Source organism: Muntiacus reevesi, chromosome 2, assembly GCF_963930625.1.
Source record: "Muntiacus reevesi chromosome 2, mMunRee1.1, whole genome shotgun sequence".
NCBI lineage: Eukaryota > Metazoa > Chordata > Mammalia > Artiodactyla > Cervidae > Muntiacus > Muntiacus reevesi.
Window position 1 is genome coordinate 95,097,095 of NC_089250.1, and position 17,868 is coordinate 95,114,962.

The 17,868-nt window shown below is 37.8% G+C and overlaps 1 protein-coding gene across 3 annotated transcripts in view; it reads right to left on the reverse strand.

Moving 5' to 3' along the window:
- The window catches only part of SLC16A9 (solute carrier family 16 member 9), a 75,855-nt gene that overhangs the window by 12,439 nt on the left and 45,548 nt on the right, over window positions 1-17,868 (reverse strand). For 2 of the 3 annotated variants that reach the window (XM_065922384.1, XM_065922385.1), the window contains exon 3: window positions 14,859-15,002. The exons of the other annotated variant lie outside the window; for it this stretch is intronic. In XM_065922384.1, the coding sequence (XP_065778456.1) occupies window positions 14,859-15,002 (144 nt within the window). The remainder of the gene's footprint in view (window positions 1-14,858; window positions 15,003-17,868) is intronic. 3 annotated transcript variants of the gene reach the window in all.

Sequence of the window (17,868 nt, forward strand, 5' to 3'; positions counted from 1 at the left end):
ATCCCATCACTGTAAAATGTGTATTTGTAAGTTTTAATCTTTTACAGATGGAAATTGTTTTATATAGGAATAAAATGTCATATCATCAGTTTAACATCTCTTTGAAAAAAAGAGGAAGAAAATATAAGAATATATTAACAACAGTTACATTTAAGTGGTGATCATTTGGTTGCTTGCTATACTATTCTTTATTTCTCTGTGAATCTGAAATTCTTTTATGATAAGGAAAAAAAATACCTTACAACCCAATATCACTTTCTTTAGACTCTAGGGCAATGTTTAAGGCTCTTGTCTGTTAGCTTAATCTTTTTCTCCCTATTAAGGATCTAATAACCCCAGTTTTGGTTTCCATAAAGTGTTCCTCTGGTTTCTAACTTATAACATGTGTCCTTTTTCTGCAATACCATCCATTCTTGAGGATCACTCTGTAAACAACATAAAAGCTATTGTCTAAAAATGAATTTTAACCATGACTCATTAGGCGAATTATTAAAGTCGTTTTCATTACTTTCGATTCCCACCTGGATTATGATTAGAAAGAATACATGGTTTTAACAAATATTCTGGATAAACATTTTATGAAATTAGCACTTAAGACAACTCAAGACTCAGATGATCATCCGTGATTATATTAAAAAGTACTCTTAAAGAAGGTAGATTAAAATAATTACACTTTAAATATTAAATTTTTCAAATACAGCACCCTTTTGTATGATTTAAGGGAAGAGATACTATAGCTCATAAACTAAAACATGAGTTGGATTGACTTATATACTTATCATTATCACACACAATATACTTCAATAAAATAAGACCTGTTCCTGATCAATTCTGTGAAACCAAAAAAATGTCACCCTTAATTAAAATTGCAATTCAAAAAGCTTTGCAGAGGGAATGAAAGGGCTCCATAAAAAGGACATTTCTGTTTGCTAATGCCAGAAAAGTTAAAACAGCAACTTTTAAATGTTTTCCCTTAGACTAAAAAGAAAGAAATTTTTTAAAGTTATTTCAAGGTCATGGGTTTCAGATAAGATCACCTCACTTTTTTTTAACGTAGCAGAAATTTTAAATGCTTTTTCTCTAAACTTTTCAAAACACAGAAGGTGACATGACATTTTCCCCAGATCAATATTAGGATGACCTTAAACCATCAGTTATTAAGGAGATAACCCTCAAGGTCTTTCTTGGAGTGCATGAAGTCAGAACTATTTTCATAATGATACTAACATATTTTCAACTTTTTTTTACTGTGTTCACATTTATGCTATTGGTACAAAAGAGATGGTGAGTAAAACTGGAAGAGCCTTAGTACAAATCAAGGTATTGGTACCCAGCTTCTTATCTTATATGCTTCATCACCACTCACTCACAGTAAAAACAAACAAATAAAATTTTTTTTAATGCTTCATCTGAATTGCAATAATTGAGGCAAGAAAAAGCACTTACTCAACTGTTTTAGTAGCCAGCTAAAGTGGCCAAATTTTCCACGTAACCCTGCATGTATTTGAAAGAATGTCTGACAGACAAACTATGGTTACTCAGACTTACATGTTGGGCAGACATTTTCTTGAAAACAAGCAAGGAAAATAACTGACAATAATGGTTACCAATGATAAAATTAATTTTCCAGTAAAAATTAGAATTTTTGGAAACTTATATCCAACACCATGATTTGACAGCTTCCCAAAACACAAATATTTTCTGATGAGCCTATTGATGATACTAACAGAAGTGATTTTTTTAGCTGTTGTTTAACTCCTGCCTAACTCAGAGAACCAATATTTTTCACATATCCAATTCACAATGTTACAAAATCAGACTTGAATGCTGACCTAGTCAAAGTTACAGATTTAAATAAATTGATTTAATATTACAGAGCATGAAAAGTATACTGATGTGGTTTCAATTTCCATATTGCAATTAACCCTTGGGAAACTATCATATATCAAGTTTTTGAATAGGATCAAAGAAAAGTATCTACAGTGACATGAGGAGAGTATTATAAACCTCTCCCTTTTCCAGTTACACCTGTGCATGAGATTTTCTTCACACACGTCAATCCAAAGAAAAAACAAAAACATATTACAACAGATTTGAGTACTGAACAGATCAGAGAATCGATTCCTTCCATGAAACCAGATGTTAAAGACATTCACAAAAGTGTAAAACAATGCCATTCTTCTCATTAAACTTTGTTTTGTTTTGGAAAATAGAATTGGTTTTTGTAATAAGTATGTTATTTATGGGCTTCCCAGGTAAAGAATCTGCCTTTTCCCAGGTAAAGAATTCCCACTGGGTAAAGAATCCGCTTGCAATGCAGGAGACACAGGAGATGTGGGTTCAATCCCTAGGTAGGAGAGATCCCCTGGAAGAGGGCATGGCAACCCACTATAGCATTCTTGCCTGGAGAATTCCATGGACAAGGAACCTGGCAAGCTATCGTCCATAAGGTCGCAAAGAGACACGACTAAAGCGACTGAACACAGCATAGCACATGTTATTTATGCTAACATGTACTGGATGTGTTATTATTATCTTTAAATGAATTACTAAACAAATACTTTTAAATTTCTCAACTTTTAATACAGTAACAAAATAAGTTTAAATAAGTATAATCCACATAATTAAAGGTTCCTTGGGGTTCTAAATAAATAGAAATAGAAGAACAGAAAATTTGGAATCCACTGCTTTAAAGCCTTCCTTGGGGACTGAGGAATTAATTGGGAAATCAACATTGACAAATACACACTACTTATAAAAAACAGATGACTTATAAGGATCTCCTGTATAGCACAGGGAACACTATTCCGTATTCTGTAATGGCCTATATGGGAACAGAATCTAAAAAAGAGTGGATATATGGATATGTATAACTGATTCACTGCTGTATATCTGAAACTAACACAGCATTATAAATCAACTAGACTCTAATGAAAAGAATAAATATATAAAAATAAAGCCTTCTTTGGTCTCCAATCATTTCTGATTAGACTCTGACCAGTTAAAAAATTTTGAGCATCGACCTCCAGTATAACATAATAACTTTTTTAATGAAATATCTATAGTACTAACAATTCAAAGCATAATCATTAGTAAAATATAATTGCTATCTTTTACTTACATAGGTGAAACTAAACATAAACATAGGTGACAAGAATATACAGAAGAACTATACAAAAAAGATCTTCAAGACCCAGATAACCACGATGGTGTGATCACTCATCTAGAGCCAGACATCCTGGAAGGCGAAGTCAAGTGGGCCTTAGGAAGCATCACTATGAACAAAGCTAGTGGAAGTGATGGAATTCCAGTTGAGCTATTTCAGATCCTAAAAGATGATACTATTAAATTCCTGCATTCAATATGCCAGCAAACTCAGAAAACTCAGCGGTGACCACAGGACTGGAAAAGGGCAGTTTTCATTCCAATCCCAAAGAAAGGCAATGCCAAAGAACGCTCAAACTACTGCACAATTGCACTCATCTCACACGCTAGCAAAATAATGTTCAACATTCTCCAAGCAAGGTTTCAACAGTCCATGAACCATGAACTTCCAGATGTTCAAGCTGGATTTAAAAAAGGCAGAGGAACCAGAGATCAAAATGCCAACATCTGCTAGATCATCAAAAAAGCAGGTGAGTTCCAGAAAAACACCTACTTCTGCTTTATTGACTATGCCAAAGCCTTTGACTGTGTGGATCACAAAAAACTGTGGAAAATTCTTCAAGAGATGGGAATACCAGACCATCTTACCTGCCTCCTGAGAAATCTGTCTGCAGGTCAAGAAACCACAGTTAGAACCAGACATGGAACAACACACTGGTTCCAAACTGGGAAAGGAGTACGTCAAGGCTGTATACTGTCACCCTGCTTATTTAACTTCTGTGCAGAGTGCATCATGGGAAATGCCGGGCTGGATGAAGCACAAGCTGGAATCAAGACTGCCAGAAGAAATATCAATAACTTCAGATATGCAGATGACATCACCCTTATGGCAGAAAGCAAAGAAGAACTAAAGAGTCTCTTGATGAAAGTGAAAGAGGAGAGTGGAAAAGTAGGCTTAAAACTCAACATTCAAAAAACTAAGATCATGACATCTGATCCCATCACTTCATGGCAAATAGATGAGGAAACAATGGCAACAGTGAGAGACTATTTCTGGGGGGCTCCAAAATCACTGCAGATGGTGACTGCAGTCACGAAATTAAAAGACGCTTGCTCCTTGGAAGAAAAGCTATGACCAACCTAGACAGCATATTAAAAAGCAGAGACATTACTTTGCCAACAAAGGTCCATATGTTTTTCCAGAAGTCATGGATGGATGTGAGTTGGACTATAAACAAAGCTGAGCACTGAAGAATTGATGCTTTTGAACTGTGGTGTTGGAGAAGACTCTTGAGAGTCCCTTGGACTGCAAGGAGATCCAACCAGTCAATTGTAAAGGAAATCAGTCCTGAATATTCATTGGAAGGACTGATGCTGAAGCTGAAGCTCCAATACTTTGGCCACCTGATGTGAAGAACTGACTCCTTGGAGAAGACTCTGATGCTGAGAAAGATTGAAGGCAGGAGGAAAATGGGATGATAGAGGATGAGATGGTTGGATGGCATCACCGACTTGATGGATATGAGTGTGAGCAAGCTCTAGGAGTTGGTGATGGATAGGGAAGCCTGACGTGCTACAGTCCATGGGCTCGCAAGGAGTCAGATATACCTGAGCGACTGAACTGAACTGAAACATATTTACATGTTCTTACATTTCTTTTCCATACTTTATGTTTCATTTCACATATCTCTGGGTAGACCATAACCTCAGCGGCCTTTTTTCCTTCGTCTCCTCCCCTAGACATCAAGTTCTTTATCATACCCACTGCCTAAATTATCAACCTCCCACTCTGTGGACTGCCACTGCCTCAATTCATCTCCTCCAGATCTTTCCTGTTCTGAACAAATGGCCTCCTCATTGCTGTCTCAGCCTCCAGTACTTTGTCCACCAATCTATCTTCTAATTATCATACAGTTCTCACCACATCACTCTCCTGCATTAAGACCCTTCATCATCAGGTCTCTGCTGCAAATCAAGCTTTTTTTTTAATTTACTTTTTAGATTTTTAGATTTTATATTTTAGAATTGGAATATTCTCCAAGGGATCTTCCGGACCCAGGGATTGAACCAATGTCTCCTGCACTGCAGGCAGATTCTATACTGGTTAAGCCACCAGGGAAGCCTGTGTTAGTTTCTGCTGTACAGTGGAGTGAATCAGCTATACATATACATATATCCCATCTTTTTTGGATTTCCTTCCCATTTAGGTCGCCACAAAGTAATGAGTAGAGTTTCCCATGCTATAAAGTAGGTTCCCATTTGTTATCTATTTTATTCATGATAATATATATATGTCAATCCCAGTCTCCCAATTCACCCCACTCCCCCTTTCCGCTTTGGTATCTCTATGCTTGTTCGTTATGTCTGTCCCTTTATTTCTGTCATTTGAAGAGATGTGGATAGACCTAGATACTGTCATACAGACTAAAGTCAGAAAGGGAAATACAAATACCGTATATTAATGGATCTATATGGAATCTGAAAAAAATGGTATAGATGATCTTATTTATAAAGCAAACAAAGCTTTGACTTATTTGCAAGTCCACTCATTATTAAATGAATAATAATTGTTCCTTAAACAAATATCCCGAAAAAGACCCCTATTATCCAGTATATCTCATGCCCCTGAGCATTTGAGCTCCTGGAATGTCCTCCCACCATCCTCACTCCTCCAACTTGTGCCCACCTGATCACATCCCACCTGCCCTTGAAGACTTGGCTCAAGCACCAATTCCTGCATGAAGCCTTCTTCTCTGCCCCCACCCCCCGAAGTACTATACCTGCACTGAATGTTGCTTCCATTTTAATAGTGCACTTATTTTACTGTGTTACAAGTTACATATTTACAAGTCTCTTCCCCCAACTAGACAATGAGCCAAGCCACTACCTGGGGGCAGGCTGTGTCTTCTTCATTTGAGCATCCTGGTTCCAGGTCTGAGCCTGGCACGGAGTGTTAAAGTTATTCTTCTTCTTTTTCCCATCAACTTTATTTGAATTCCCAATTTGAAGTCACATTGGCTAATTTCAACCATTTCTATCTATTCTTACTCTGGCTGCCACTCTTGCATTTTTCTCTTCCTCTCTTTGTCTCATTTTCTCTATTCATATAACAAACATACACAAACTATATTCATGCATGCTTGTATGTGAATATATATATTTTAAAAAGTATCTTATGTCTGCTTTCCAACTAAAGTGTGCTGATTTTTTTAAGTTAGGCCAGAAAATACATCTTAGCTTAAAAAATATTAAAGACTATTTTATTTCACAATAATTCATGTAATAGGATAGAATCATTAGAAATATAGAATCAGAATTATATGGTTCGAAAAAAAGATTTCCAACTTGTATGCATTATGGGGTGATGGTCTGGGCAAATGATACTAAACTTTTTAGCCTCATTTTCTCATTTTTCTTAAATTTAAAAAAAAATTTATATTTATTTATTTAGTTGTTCTGCGTCTTAGTTATAGCACTTGGGATCTATATCTTTAACCAGAGATCAAACCTCATCTCCTTGCACTGGGAGCATGGAGTCTTAGCCACTGCACCACCAGGGAAGTCCCCTTCAGTTTTCTTAGTCCTTGTCTACAACTAAAAAACACCCAGACCAACTAAACTGATAAGAGATATGTATATCAGAAGACTATATAACTGAATGGAATTTTCATTTATTTTAGGAGGGCAAGCAACAAAATATTGGAAACTGTGCACACATTTTGAAAATTGTCTATGAATTATTTTAAAATATTCTTTCATTATAAACATATCTTTGTATATACCTAACTTAATGGACATCTATCAAGCCCCTGTATTTACATATGAAAATTTCCCCCTGCAGTGTTATCTTTACAAAAAGGAAACGGTTTAGTACTAGTTCATTTTAATACAGCAATCTTCAAAAGTGATGAGGGTCAGGTTACACAATCCAGATTCTACCTGTGAAATAGGGGTCAGGGGTAGAACCTAGGACTTTCTCAGTTTGGCCACTAGAAGTCTGATATCCTGGAAAACCCTTCATCCTGGGCAAACTAGAACAGCTGGTCACCGTGCGTAAAGATTTGTCTCTTGATCATTTGGGAGAATGCCCCCTCTCTATGTTCTGAAACAAGCATTTGAGCACCTCTTAAAATAGCTGAGCCAGTAGGATTTATCATCTTGATCAAAGGCTAAGGTAGGCAATTGCATATAGTATTCCAGAAATATCTACTTCTAGAAATGAATTTGTGAAAATGGAACTTCAGATGCTAAAAAAGATAAATAAGTTTAGAGCATCCAAATGCAATTACTGGTTATGCTTCTAGCCTAAAACATCTGCATGGAAAAAGTTTAAGCAACTGGCTAGCTTTCTGACTGGCATGGTTTTATACAGGCATATGGTTTTGACAGGCTTGATTAAAGCACAAACTTTATATGCTTACCATGAGTACTCTGAACATAACATTAGCAGGTCAAAAGCACAGGTTTGAGATCAAGCAGGTATGGATTCAAATCCTAACTCTAACACTTACTGGCTGTGTGACTTTCAGTTTCCTTATCTTTAAAACAATCTCACAGGATAGTTGCAAAGATTAAGAGACATTAAAAAATGTAAAATATTTTTAGTATCTGTGCTTGGACTATAATAAAATATCCTGAAATAGACATTATACTGATATATCTTTTCAGTTTTCACCTGAGTATTACAGAATTACATAGCTATATAGCCTCAGACTAATTAGAAAATCAGAGTTCCTTATTATAACTGAACATCCATGAGAGACAAAAGGAGATCTTTAATGGCATAACCATTACAAACAAACCAAAAAAGGCTTATAAAACTCTAACTGCTAAAGTGAATATCCAGAAAATGACCTTTACCTAATTTGCCATCACTAGAGGAGAATGAGATTGTCTATGAATGTGGGCTATGCCCTCCTCAAGCTCAATGGGCTATGAAGACATGACCAAGAAAATGAAGGAAGAGAAAATTGAATTTTTCCAAAATTGAGAAGAGATTATTAAGAAAACAGTAAATCAGGTAGCCAAGTATCAGTATAATCTGAAGAAAAGAGACTGCAAGAAGTTGATTTTTTGAGTTGTGCTTTTCAGAAAAGCAAAGCAAAATAATTGGGAAGAAGCTTGAACAATTCATTAATGGAATATTGTGGTCCCTGCTCCCACTCCTCCCCATCTCCCACTACACTTTCTTTTTTCTAATTTTTTTTTAATGTGGACCATTTTTAAAGTCTTTAATGAATTTCTTACAGTATTGCTTCTGTTTTATGTTTTTTGGCTGCACGGCCTGTGGGATCTTAGCTCCCCGACCTGCATGGATGGAACCTGCATCCCCTGCACTGGAAGCATGGAGTGCCTCCAGCGAAGTCCCTGATTTTAGGAAAGCTATTGAGAAAACAGGAGCTTGAATTACTGGGTTTGTTGGCAATGTGACATAGAGCTACTTGAAAACCAAGCTAGCTGTCATTTTATTCCAGCTACAAACACCAAACAAGATAATCTTCTATTTTCAAAATGGTTTTTAAAATGGTAAAACAGAATTATGCCAACTAATACACATCAGTATTATTTTTGATATTACATTATAAACAAACTACATAACTTTAATTTCTTCATATTATTTAATCTGTTATACAAATATTTCTGATTCAATAGAGCTTCTCCAGTTCCAAAAAGCTACTGCTGTGGTCTTAAACTAAGAGGTCTTAGAAAGGTCTTTCCTTAGAAAGGAATATAAGGAGAAGGGAACAAGTATGCATTAAACACCTTTGGGCCTCTCTACACACTTTATTTCATGAATAGTCACAATATCTCTGTGAAGTCACAAAACTGATAATGATGGTTATGCTAACCAATACTTATTTCATTAACTCATTGTTAGGGAAATTTAAAAAATAGTCTTGTTTAGGTTTCAGAGACAAAGCAGAGCAGGCCTCTGACCTTGCTTCTAACCTGCCTGGATACTGTCCTACCTGGGAGTGATGGGGAGTGACTGCCTGCTGGGAGTGCAAGATTTGCAGCACCATAGATAAGATGGGGGAGAAATCTTGTGATTGATGAGCCCCAGGCTTACCTACATTCCAAGTTTTACACAACAAAACAAACAGGATTAACATGAAAACCGAGCTGCAACTTGGTCACAGATTGATGATGGTATCAGTTTGCTATCACCCTGGTATTATAAGCAGGAACCCCAAACTACAATCTTTGAAGTCTCACCCAAGGAGCGGATGCGCTGCCTGGGACCCTTTCCCAATGGGACTCCAGATGTGCGGTGACACGGGACTTCTCAGCGCTGATTAACTCTGGATGTTGGTCAAAACTTAATTTGGTGATGTATCTTCTGCTCTATTTCTCTTTTCTTTTAATGTTAGTATATTGAAAGTAAGCTAGATAATTCTAATAAATATTTGTATTATTTATTTGTTATATATTTTGTTATATATTTATTTATATATTGTTATATATATAACGAGTAGCTTATTTGTTAACAAATCCTTTGAACCTGAGACGAAAGTGAAAACTTTCGGCAAAATACTCATCCATCCACAAAACCCTCTAAGGTAGATACTATTGTTATGTTCAGGTTAAAAAATGAGAAAACAGGGATGGGGAATACATGTAACTCCATGGCTGATTCATGTCAATGTATGACAAAACCCACTGCAATGTTGTGAAGTAATTAGCCTCCAACTAATAAAAATAATTAGAAAAAAAAAACAACAAAAAAAGAGAAAACAATATGTAACTTGTCTGTATTCCATGCGGCTAGCAAGTGAGTAAGATAAGATTAACCCCCGTGGTCCAGCCCTTGTTAGTGCTTGCTCCTGTGTATGCCATACTGCCTTTCTTAAGAGACCATCTAGTTCATTCCAGATGAAGGAAAATGCTTAGAATACTGCACAGAATGGGTGCTCAATATATGTTATCATTAGACTGAATCTTTCTTGTTTTTTTCAAAGGAATTCATAATATACAGTCTCAACTTGGAAGTTTAGACTGTGTTATAATTTCCTGTCTCTTCCTTTTCAACTGGATACTCTGCTTTCAATGGGAACAGATGAAAGTGTCATTTTCATTAAATTCCCATTTCTTTATCCCACAAATATTCTATGAGCCCTATACTCTGAGCCTACTAACAAAACCACAAAAAAGTCAACCATGATAAGAACTGTTAATAATCTACTAGCAAAGAGGTCCAATAATTACTACAGTGAGTGACTTTTTAATTATTGAAATTAAAACTTGAAAATTATTGGAAATTACAAAATAATTATTGAAATGAAAGTTCAACTGATGTTTTGCTATTGAAATCCAACTCAACACTCTTATTTATCTTATTTTTATTTTGCTTGATTTCACCTAGTCCTTACAAGACCTATGTGATGCAGGTTTCTTAGTTTGCCTTCACAGATGAGGAGACAGTCACTATTGAAGATCAAGGGCTTTGCACAAACTCACACAACCTGTATCTCCTGACCCGAAGCTCAGTGCTCTCTCCCTGAGCTTATAATTTTCTCCTAGTCACAGAGATCCAGAATCTGTTGCCAAATCAAAGTCATACAATCTTCAGACATAGCTTGTTTTGCTCTTTTTTTAATCAGAATTGTGACTATGTTTTTGTTTTTGTTTTGGCCATGCTGCATGTAGGATCCTAGTTCCCTGACCAGGGACTGAACTCTGTTCTTCTGCAATGGAAGCACAGAGTCTTAACCCCTGGAGTGCCAGAGAAGTCCCATAGGCCTGTTTTCTGCCCCAGGTTCCATGATGTGAAGGAGAGGCCAGGATTCCAGAAGAAAAGACATTGCAAAAAACACTATGACAAATACAGAGATAATAACATCTTGGATCATTCTCCGAAGAGAACTAGAATCACTTATTTAGATATCATACACTAGAGAAAGTGGGATGCCTTTGAGCAGGGTAGGACACAGGAAATGAACTGGCACTGTTAGCTAGGGGCCTGAGACACTGGCCTCCCCTTAGAATGGGATCTCATGGGAGCCAGGGAATATATGGGATCATGGCCCTGGTCTTGCTCACAGTGAGTCTACTGAGTCCATGGGCACATCATACAGTTATTTACCCAGTTCCTAATATTTAACTGGAGCAGTAAGGTGATTACAGGTTCAACAGCAGTGTGGGCGCTTGAGGGTGCTCAGTCATGTTCAACTCTTTGCAAGCCTATGAACTGCAGCCTGCCAAGCTCCTCTGTCACTGGAATTCTCCAGACAAGAATACTGGAGTAGGTTGCCATTTCCTACTCCAGGGGAACTTCCTGACCCAGGGATCAAAACTGAGTCCCTCGTGTTTCCCGCATTGGCAGGCGGCCCTTTACCACTGGTGCCACGTGAGAAGCCCATGTACATGATATGTGGCACAACCTTCTTTCTACATTGCTCTTTGCCCAGGGGAGTGAAAGTTACCATAGTGGAGAAAGCCACGAGGAAGACCTGCAAGTCCACCACCACCAGCACCCAGTAGAGTAAATCAAAAAGCGAAAGTGAAGTCACTCAGTCAAGTCCGACTCTTTGTGACCCATGGACTATAGTCGGCCAGGCTCCTCTGTCCATGGGATGTTCCAGGCAAGAATACTGGACTGGGTTGCCATTTCCTTCCCAGGGGATCTTCCTGACTCAGGGATCAAACCCCAGTCTCCTGCATTACAGGCAGACTCTTTACTGTCTGAGCCACCAGGGAATCCCAGAGTAAATCAAGAAAAGCCTCAAATCCTATCTAATGAATAGAAGATCATAGGTTCATGGAGGAGAGGGGACAGGATTAGCTAGTGAAAGGTTCCAACACCATAAGCCAAATCAAAATCAATTGTACTGGTTGATAAAGCTCTTTCCATTGCCACAGAAAATTTGAAATTTAATTATAGGGGTTAGTTAATTTTGTCTCTGTCTTTCTATACACCCTTAGATATGCTTCCAGCACAATCAAATGCACATAAAATCTTGGACAACCTACACTCATATTTTTTCTTTTTAAAAATTCATTTTTATCTGTGGCAATATAAATACTATGGTGTCACACACTTTAGATCATTTTTTTAAGTCAGTGACAGCTTTGGATATGTAGTCACAAAGGCTATAACTTAACTCTGAAATCATGTGAGACAGTAAAACCCCACGAAATTTTAAATGCTTAGTCCAAAATTTTGGAGAAAATGCCCAAATCATACCAATAACATAATGATTTAATTTTCTATGTTAAAAGGGGTTTGTCCTACAAGGAGTCATCTAATGTCCATACACAAATAGCAATATTTTTATTTTCATGATTTTAGAAAAGAATTCAAGATGACTATTCAATGAATACTTTCAAATTTTACACCAGAGATGATCATATTTGCATGTACCAGTTTAAACTGTAATAAACACTATAGTGAATAGGTAATATAAAATATCACACAAATAACCTGTTCTCAAAGAACTAACTAAGTAACTTGCTTATTTAGATTATGATCTGAGTAGAATTTGAGTATTTGGAGTTAAATTCAAAGTAAACTTTAAGAGTTCTAAAAGCATTAAAAACAATTACAAACATGTAAAAAAGGTCAGGACCTGATGTCAGACTGAATGGATTTAACCCCAAGTCTCCCAGATTTGCAGCTTTGGTTAGTAATCTCACTTCATTGAGCTTCACTTTCCCTCTCTGTAAAATGTGTTCACATGAAGACTGAATGAGACCATATAAAGCACAGAGCTTAGGGTATAGTTGTTGGTGGTGTTGTCTGTCACTAAGTCATGTCTGACTCTCTGTGACTCCATGGAGCCTGCTAGGTTCCGCTGTTCATGGGACTTCCCAGGCAAGAATACTGGAGTGGGTTGCCATTTCCTTCTCCAGGGCATCTTCCTGACCCAGGGATCGAACCCTATCTCCTATTTGGCAGGCAGATTCTTTACCACTGAGTCACCAGGGAGGCATATAAAGCACAGAGCTGAACACACCATATGAACTCAAATATTAGAGGTTATTATCTCCATCACTTATTATTAGAGAAATATTCCTATATGAAAAAGAAGAATATTGGTTGTCAACAAAATTAGGTTCTTTCAGGTTTGATTCAAAGCAGCCATTTTGCTGGAATTTGTCCCTGAAGTCTTTAAACACCAAAATCCTTAACTACAGCCCCTGTCTGGGTCAAGTCCAGCCCAGCTGCGCTCTTTGCTTTGTCGCCACATGTAGTGATGAGATCTTCCCCCTGTTCCAGTCTATTCCCTTGCAGCCTCTCCTCCTATTAACTAGCTGTGTCAGCATTGGCAGGCACATCTTCCTCCACCCAAATACACTGCGTGCTAAGGATTTTGGCACCACTTCTGAACCAATGTCATATAGACGGTACTACAGAACTCCTGTCTAGAAAATAGGCTCTTAACATACATTTATCAAATGTGTTGTAACTTTTCTGACAGTAAAGCAAAAACATGTTAATCAGGAATAACCTATTCTTTACATCAAATGTTTGAGGTTGCTTAACCTTTTATTGGAATTTCTTTTGGAAAATATCAATCTTCCTATAGATGTATAACTTATGTTCCTCTGATTATAACTCAAATCATTTCTTAACCATTTCATTACTTAAACAAATATTCAATTACATTTTACTAGATAATAATATTTTTACAATCTAAAATATAATATTTAAAGAATTCCCAGGTGGTCCAGTGGTTGGGACTCTGCACTTTTACTGGTGAGAACCCAGGTTCCATCCCCGATCAGACTAAGAACCTGCAGGCTGTGTGGCATGGCCAAAATTAAGAAATGAATGAATAATAAAATATTTCTATGTGACTAATACACATTTCTATTTGTTCAAACTGAATATCAAAAACTAGAACAACTTCTGCCTACACTGTATTTCAACGGTGATTCCCCTCCAATTTATATAACACTGGTGGTTTTCAAAAAATCTAATAGCTGAACATTTGGATTTACAGAGATGATACATTTGAAAGTGACTATCTGGCTTACAAAATACATTTTTAATATTTAGAAGGAAAAATAAGTCTTTCAGACATTCAGAAGAAACTTTGAAAACTGGTGTTTTTAAAAAATTCCCTGCAAACAGCTCCTCGGAATCATAAGTCTGGCGATGTTCAACACAGAATACAACAAGTACAATACATCACAAAAGTATCCCCCCAAAAACTGTCAGTGTTCTCAGGCCCTGAGTCCTGTACCCTTTCCTCTCCTGTAACGAAGATCATCATTAACCACTCGGTTTTGTCTGCTCATACCTTATCTTTCACAAAAACAATCATTATTAGGATGTGCTTTAAAATCTACTCTTTACTTCTGCTATGACCTTGTGATTGAGGCCCTGGTGACAGCTACAGCGGAACAGCAGGATGTTGCGAACACAAACGGTTCAACACAGCCCTGTTCAACCAACCGATATGAAAGGGACCACTTCCTACATCAGTGAAAAGTGGCAGGTGTCGGTGACATCGAAGTTTCACTCTTCCCTCTCTCTTTTCCTTTGTTGTGCTAAAGAGACAAGTGCTAAAATTAAAAAAACCCTTCCCATGCCTTGCAAAAAACATAATGTGCACTGTTAAAACACAAGTATCCCTTGACATACTGTAATTCACTGGGTGGGCATTTCATTAAAGCAACAATTTTTGGTGAAGTGGTGGTTGAAAGTGAATTATTCCTGAGCATTTTCACTCCTTACATTAACGTCATTCATTAAAACGACATTTAACTCTCAAAGCTTAGAAAAGCATCATAGTGACCAGATTTCTTACCTACAACAATGCCATAGGAAAAAAACAGAAAGTAGATATTGGGGGCAAAACTGCTCAACATCAGGCCTCCTGCCACCAGGAAGCCACTGAAGATTGTCACGGCTCTCGCTCCAAAAGATGAGACACACGCGCTGCAGACAGGACCTAAAATCATAAATGAAACCTTCACTTATTTAACAGAACCTCCTCTCCACAATCCTATCATCCACCCCATGGGAAGTTTAAAATGATTCTTTCCATCATAAAACAACAAAATAACAATAAGCCACTGCATATTCACTATGGGTTGGACACCCTGCTACTTCACATAAACAATCTCACTTCACTGCATTCCTGGGAGCTAGGTGTTTTTGTTAGCCTCATTTTTTTTTTTTTTTTTTTTTTTTTTGATAAGGAAATTAAACTTGCAGAAGAGTGAGGTCACATAGTTAAGAAATTGGGTTTCCGGAGTCAGACTTTATTAAATTCTCAATGTGGGTAACAGCAGCAGCCACAGAGTAGCAATAAAGAAATAAAAATCCAGACTGTCTAACTCTTTGAGCCCATCAGCTTTTTTTTTTTCTTTTTTTTTTTTTGTAGCATGCCATATGGCATGTGAGATCTTAGTTCCCTGACCAGGGATCCAACCTGCATCCCCTCATTGGGAGCACAGTCTTAACCACTGGACCACCAAGGAAGTCCCTTGAGCCCACCATCTTAACCATCACACTCTTCTGGGGATTTTGGTCTCCTAGACAGGCCATACATCTTTTCTATCCAAAGCTCCTATCCAGCACAAGACTAGTCATATAATTGATGACAAAAATAAACTTGATGATTGATTCAGTGCAATCAATAGCAACCTTATAGAGAAACGAAGTGAGGAGTGGGGTTACTCCCTTCCTAGAGAATATTCTGGCAGGGGTTTGGGGGGGGGGTGGCAATGCTTCGAGCCTACTCACCCAGGCATGAGTTTGTCAGTACCATGTCCTACCTAATACATGCAACCTGGAATTTGGGGGAGGAAGTGCACTCTTCACTGACAGGTAAGGGGACCGTCACTTGGACCAATCCTATGCAGAGGTGGGCAATTCCTCACGTACTAAGATTTAAGTGATAGTGAAATCTGTTCTCACTAGTGCCGTACCTTCAAAGCATCTACAACTACGGAGCTTAGCATTATTAGAAATAAAAGGACATGAAGGGTTATTTATAGCTCAATAGTCTCATTTACAGTCTAGGAAATGGAAGCCCAGAAGGGTTGGCCACGGCCATGGTTTGAAGGAAGAGTCCAATATTGGATAGCAAAGAGAAACACCTTAACTGAATTCACAACAACCTTTCAAGGTACAACCTATTATCCCCAATTTTTAAAACACATACTCATCAGGATGGCTAAATATAAACAACAGTAAGTATTAGCAAGAATGCAGAGTAATCACAGCTCCCACAGTGCTGACATGATCTTCTGAAGCGGAACACAGCTCCGTACAACTCAGAAGTTCTACTTCCAGGTACGTGAGCGTGTGTGCTAAGCCACTTCAGTCATGTCTGACTCTGTGACCCCATGGACTGTAGCCCACCAGGATTCTCTGTCCATGGAATTCTCCCAGCAAGAATACTGGAGTGGGTTGCCATGTCTTCCTCCAGAGGATCTTCCCGAGCCACGGATGGAACCCATGTGTCTAGTTTCCTGCACTGGCAGGCAAGTTCTTTACCACTAGCGCCACCTACCTACACCCAAACTCATAAACAAAATGGTTTGGCAAAAATGGTTATGGCAAAACTAGTCATAGTAGCCAGTGCCTACAAATACAGATGTTCTTCAGTAGCAGAAGGTATGAGTAGATTCAAACAATGGACTACGACAAAGCCATGAGAATGAACGATCTACAGCTACACACAGCAATGCAGGTGTAATCTCACAAATGAATGTGGAGTGGAAGACCCAATATGAGAAAAGAACACGCTGTGCAATTTCAATTATTCTCAGTACTTTCTAAGATTATTTTTGATGTGGATAATTTTTTAAGTCTTTATTGAATGTATTACAATATTGTTCTGCTTTACGTTTTTTGGTTTTTTTGGCCACAAGGCACGTAGGATCTTAGCTCCCTAGCCAGGGATCGAATCCGCACTCGCTACATTAGAAGGCAAAGGCTTAACCACTGGATCTGCCAGGGAAGTCCCAGTACTTAGTTCTTCTCAGTACAAAAAGAGGCAAAACTAATCTAGTCAGAAGTCAGGACAGCAGCTATCTTTGGTAGGGATTAGGGAGCTGTATCCAGAAGGGAACGCAGCCCAACTTCTAGGTGTTCTAACGTCCTGTTTCTGGATGTGAATGTGCTCATTACATGAGTGTGTCTGGTTTGTAAAAAAAAAAAAAAAGAAAAAAAAAGAAAATCACAGAGCTACACTCTCATGACATGTACACTTTTCTGTACATATCTTAAAAGTTTTTAAGAAAACGTAAATGGAGAGGTGGTGTCATCCATCCACAGTCTCATAAGTGGTGGACCCAGGATCTTATGATTCCAGGCCAACACTTACCAATACCAGGCCCATTCTTACTCAACACGTTATCAACTAGAGACTTACATATTGTGTATTATGGCCACAGGGATTAGCTTCTGCAAAAATCCCCCAATCAACAATGTGCTAAGCACATATTTAAGACCAGGTTATGATCACTGAGATACTACCAGCTTTTAAAGCCTACAGACATATCCCACATTCCTCCCTGGTCATTTCAGGCACTCTTCTGTGAACCAGTAGAGAGAAGAAAACTGATATATTTACATGACAGAGGAGAATATTCTACACCAGTGTTTTAGGAGGAAAGGCCATTTGAAAGACCATACTTTTTATCTGACAGTTGAGCTATTGAGCTACGTGTATACCCAAAATGAAACACTTAGATACTTCAAAAATAGAAACGATTTTAAGAGTCAAATTTCATAAATGGTTGCCTGACATCATAAAGTCGTGACCCTTTTCTGCTGTTTACCAATTGTACTGACATTGAGAGTCC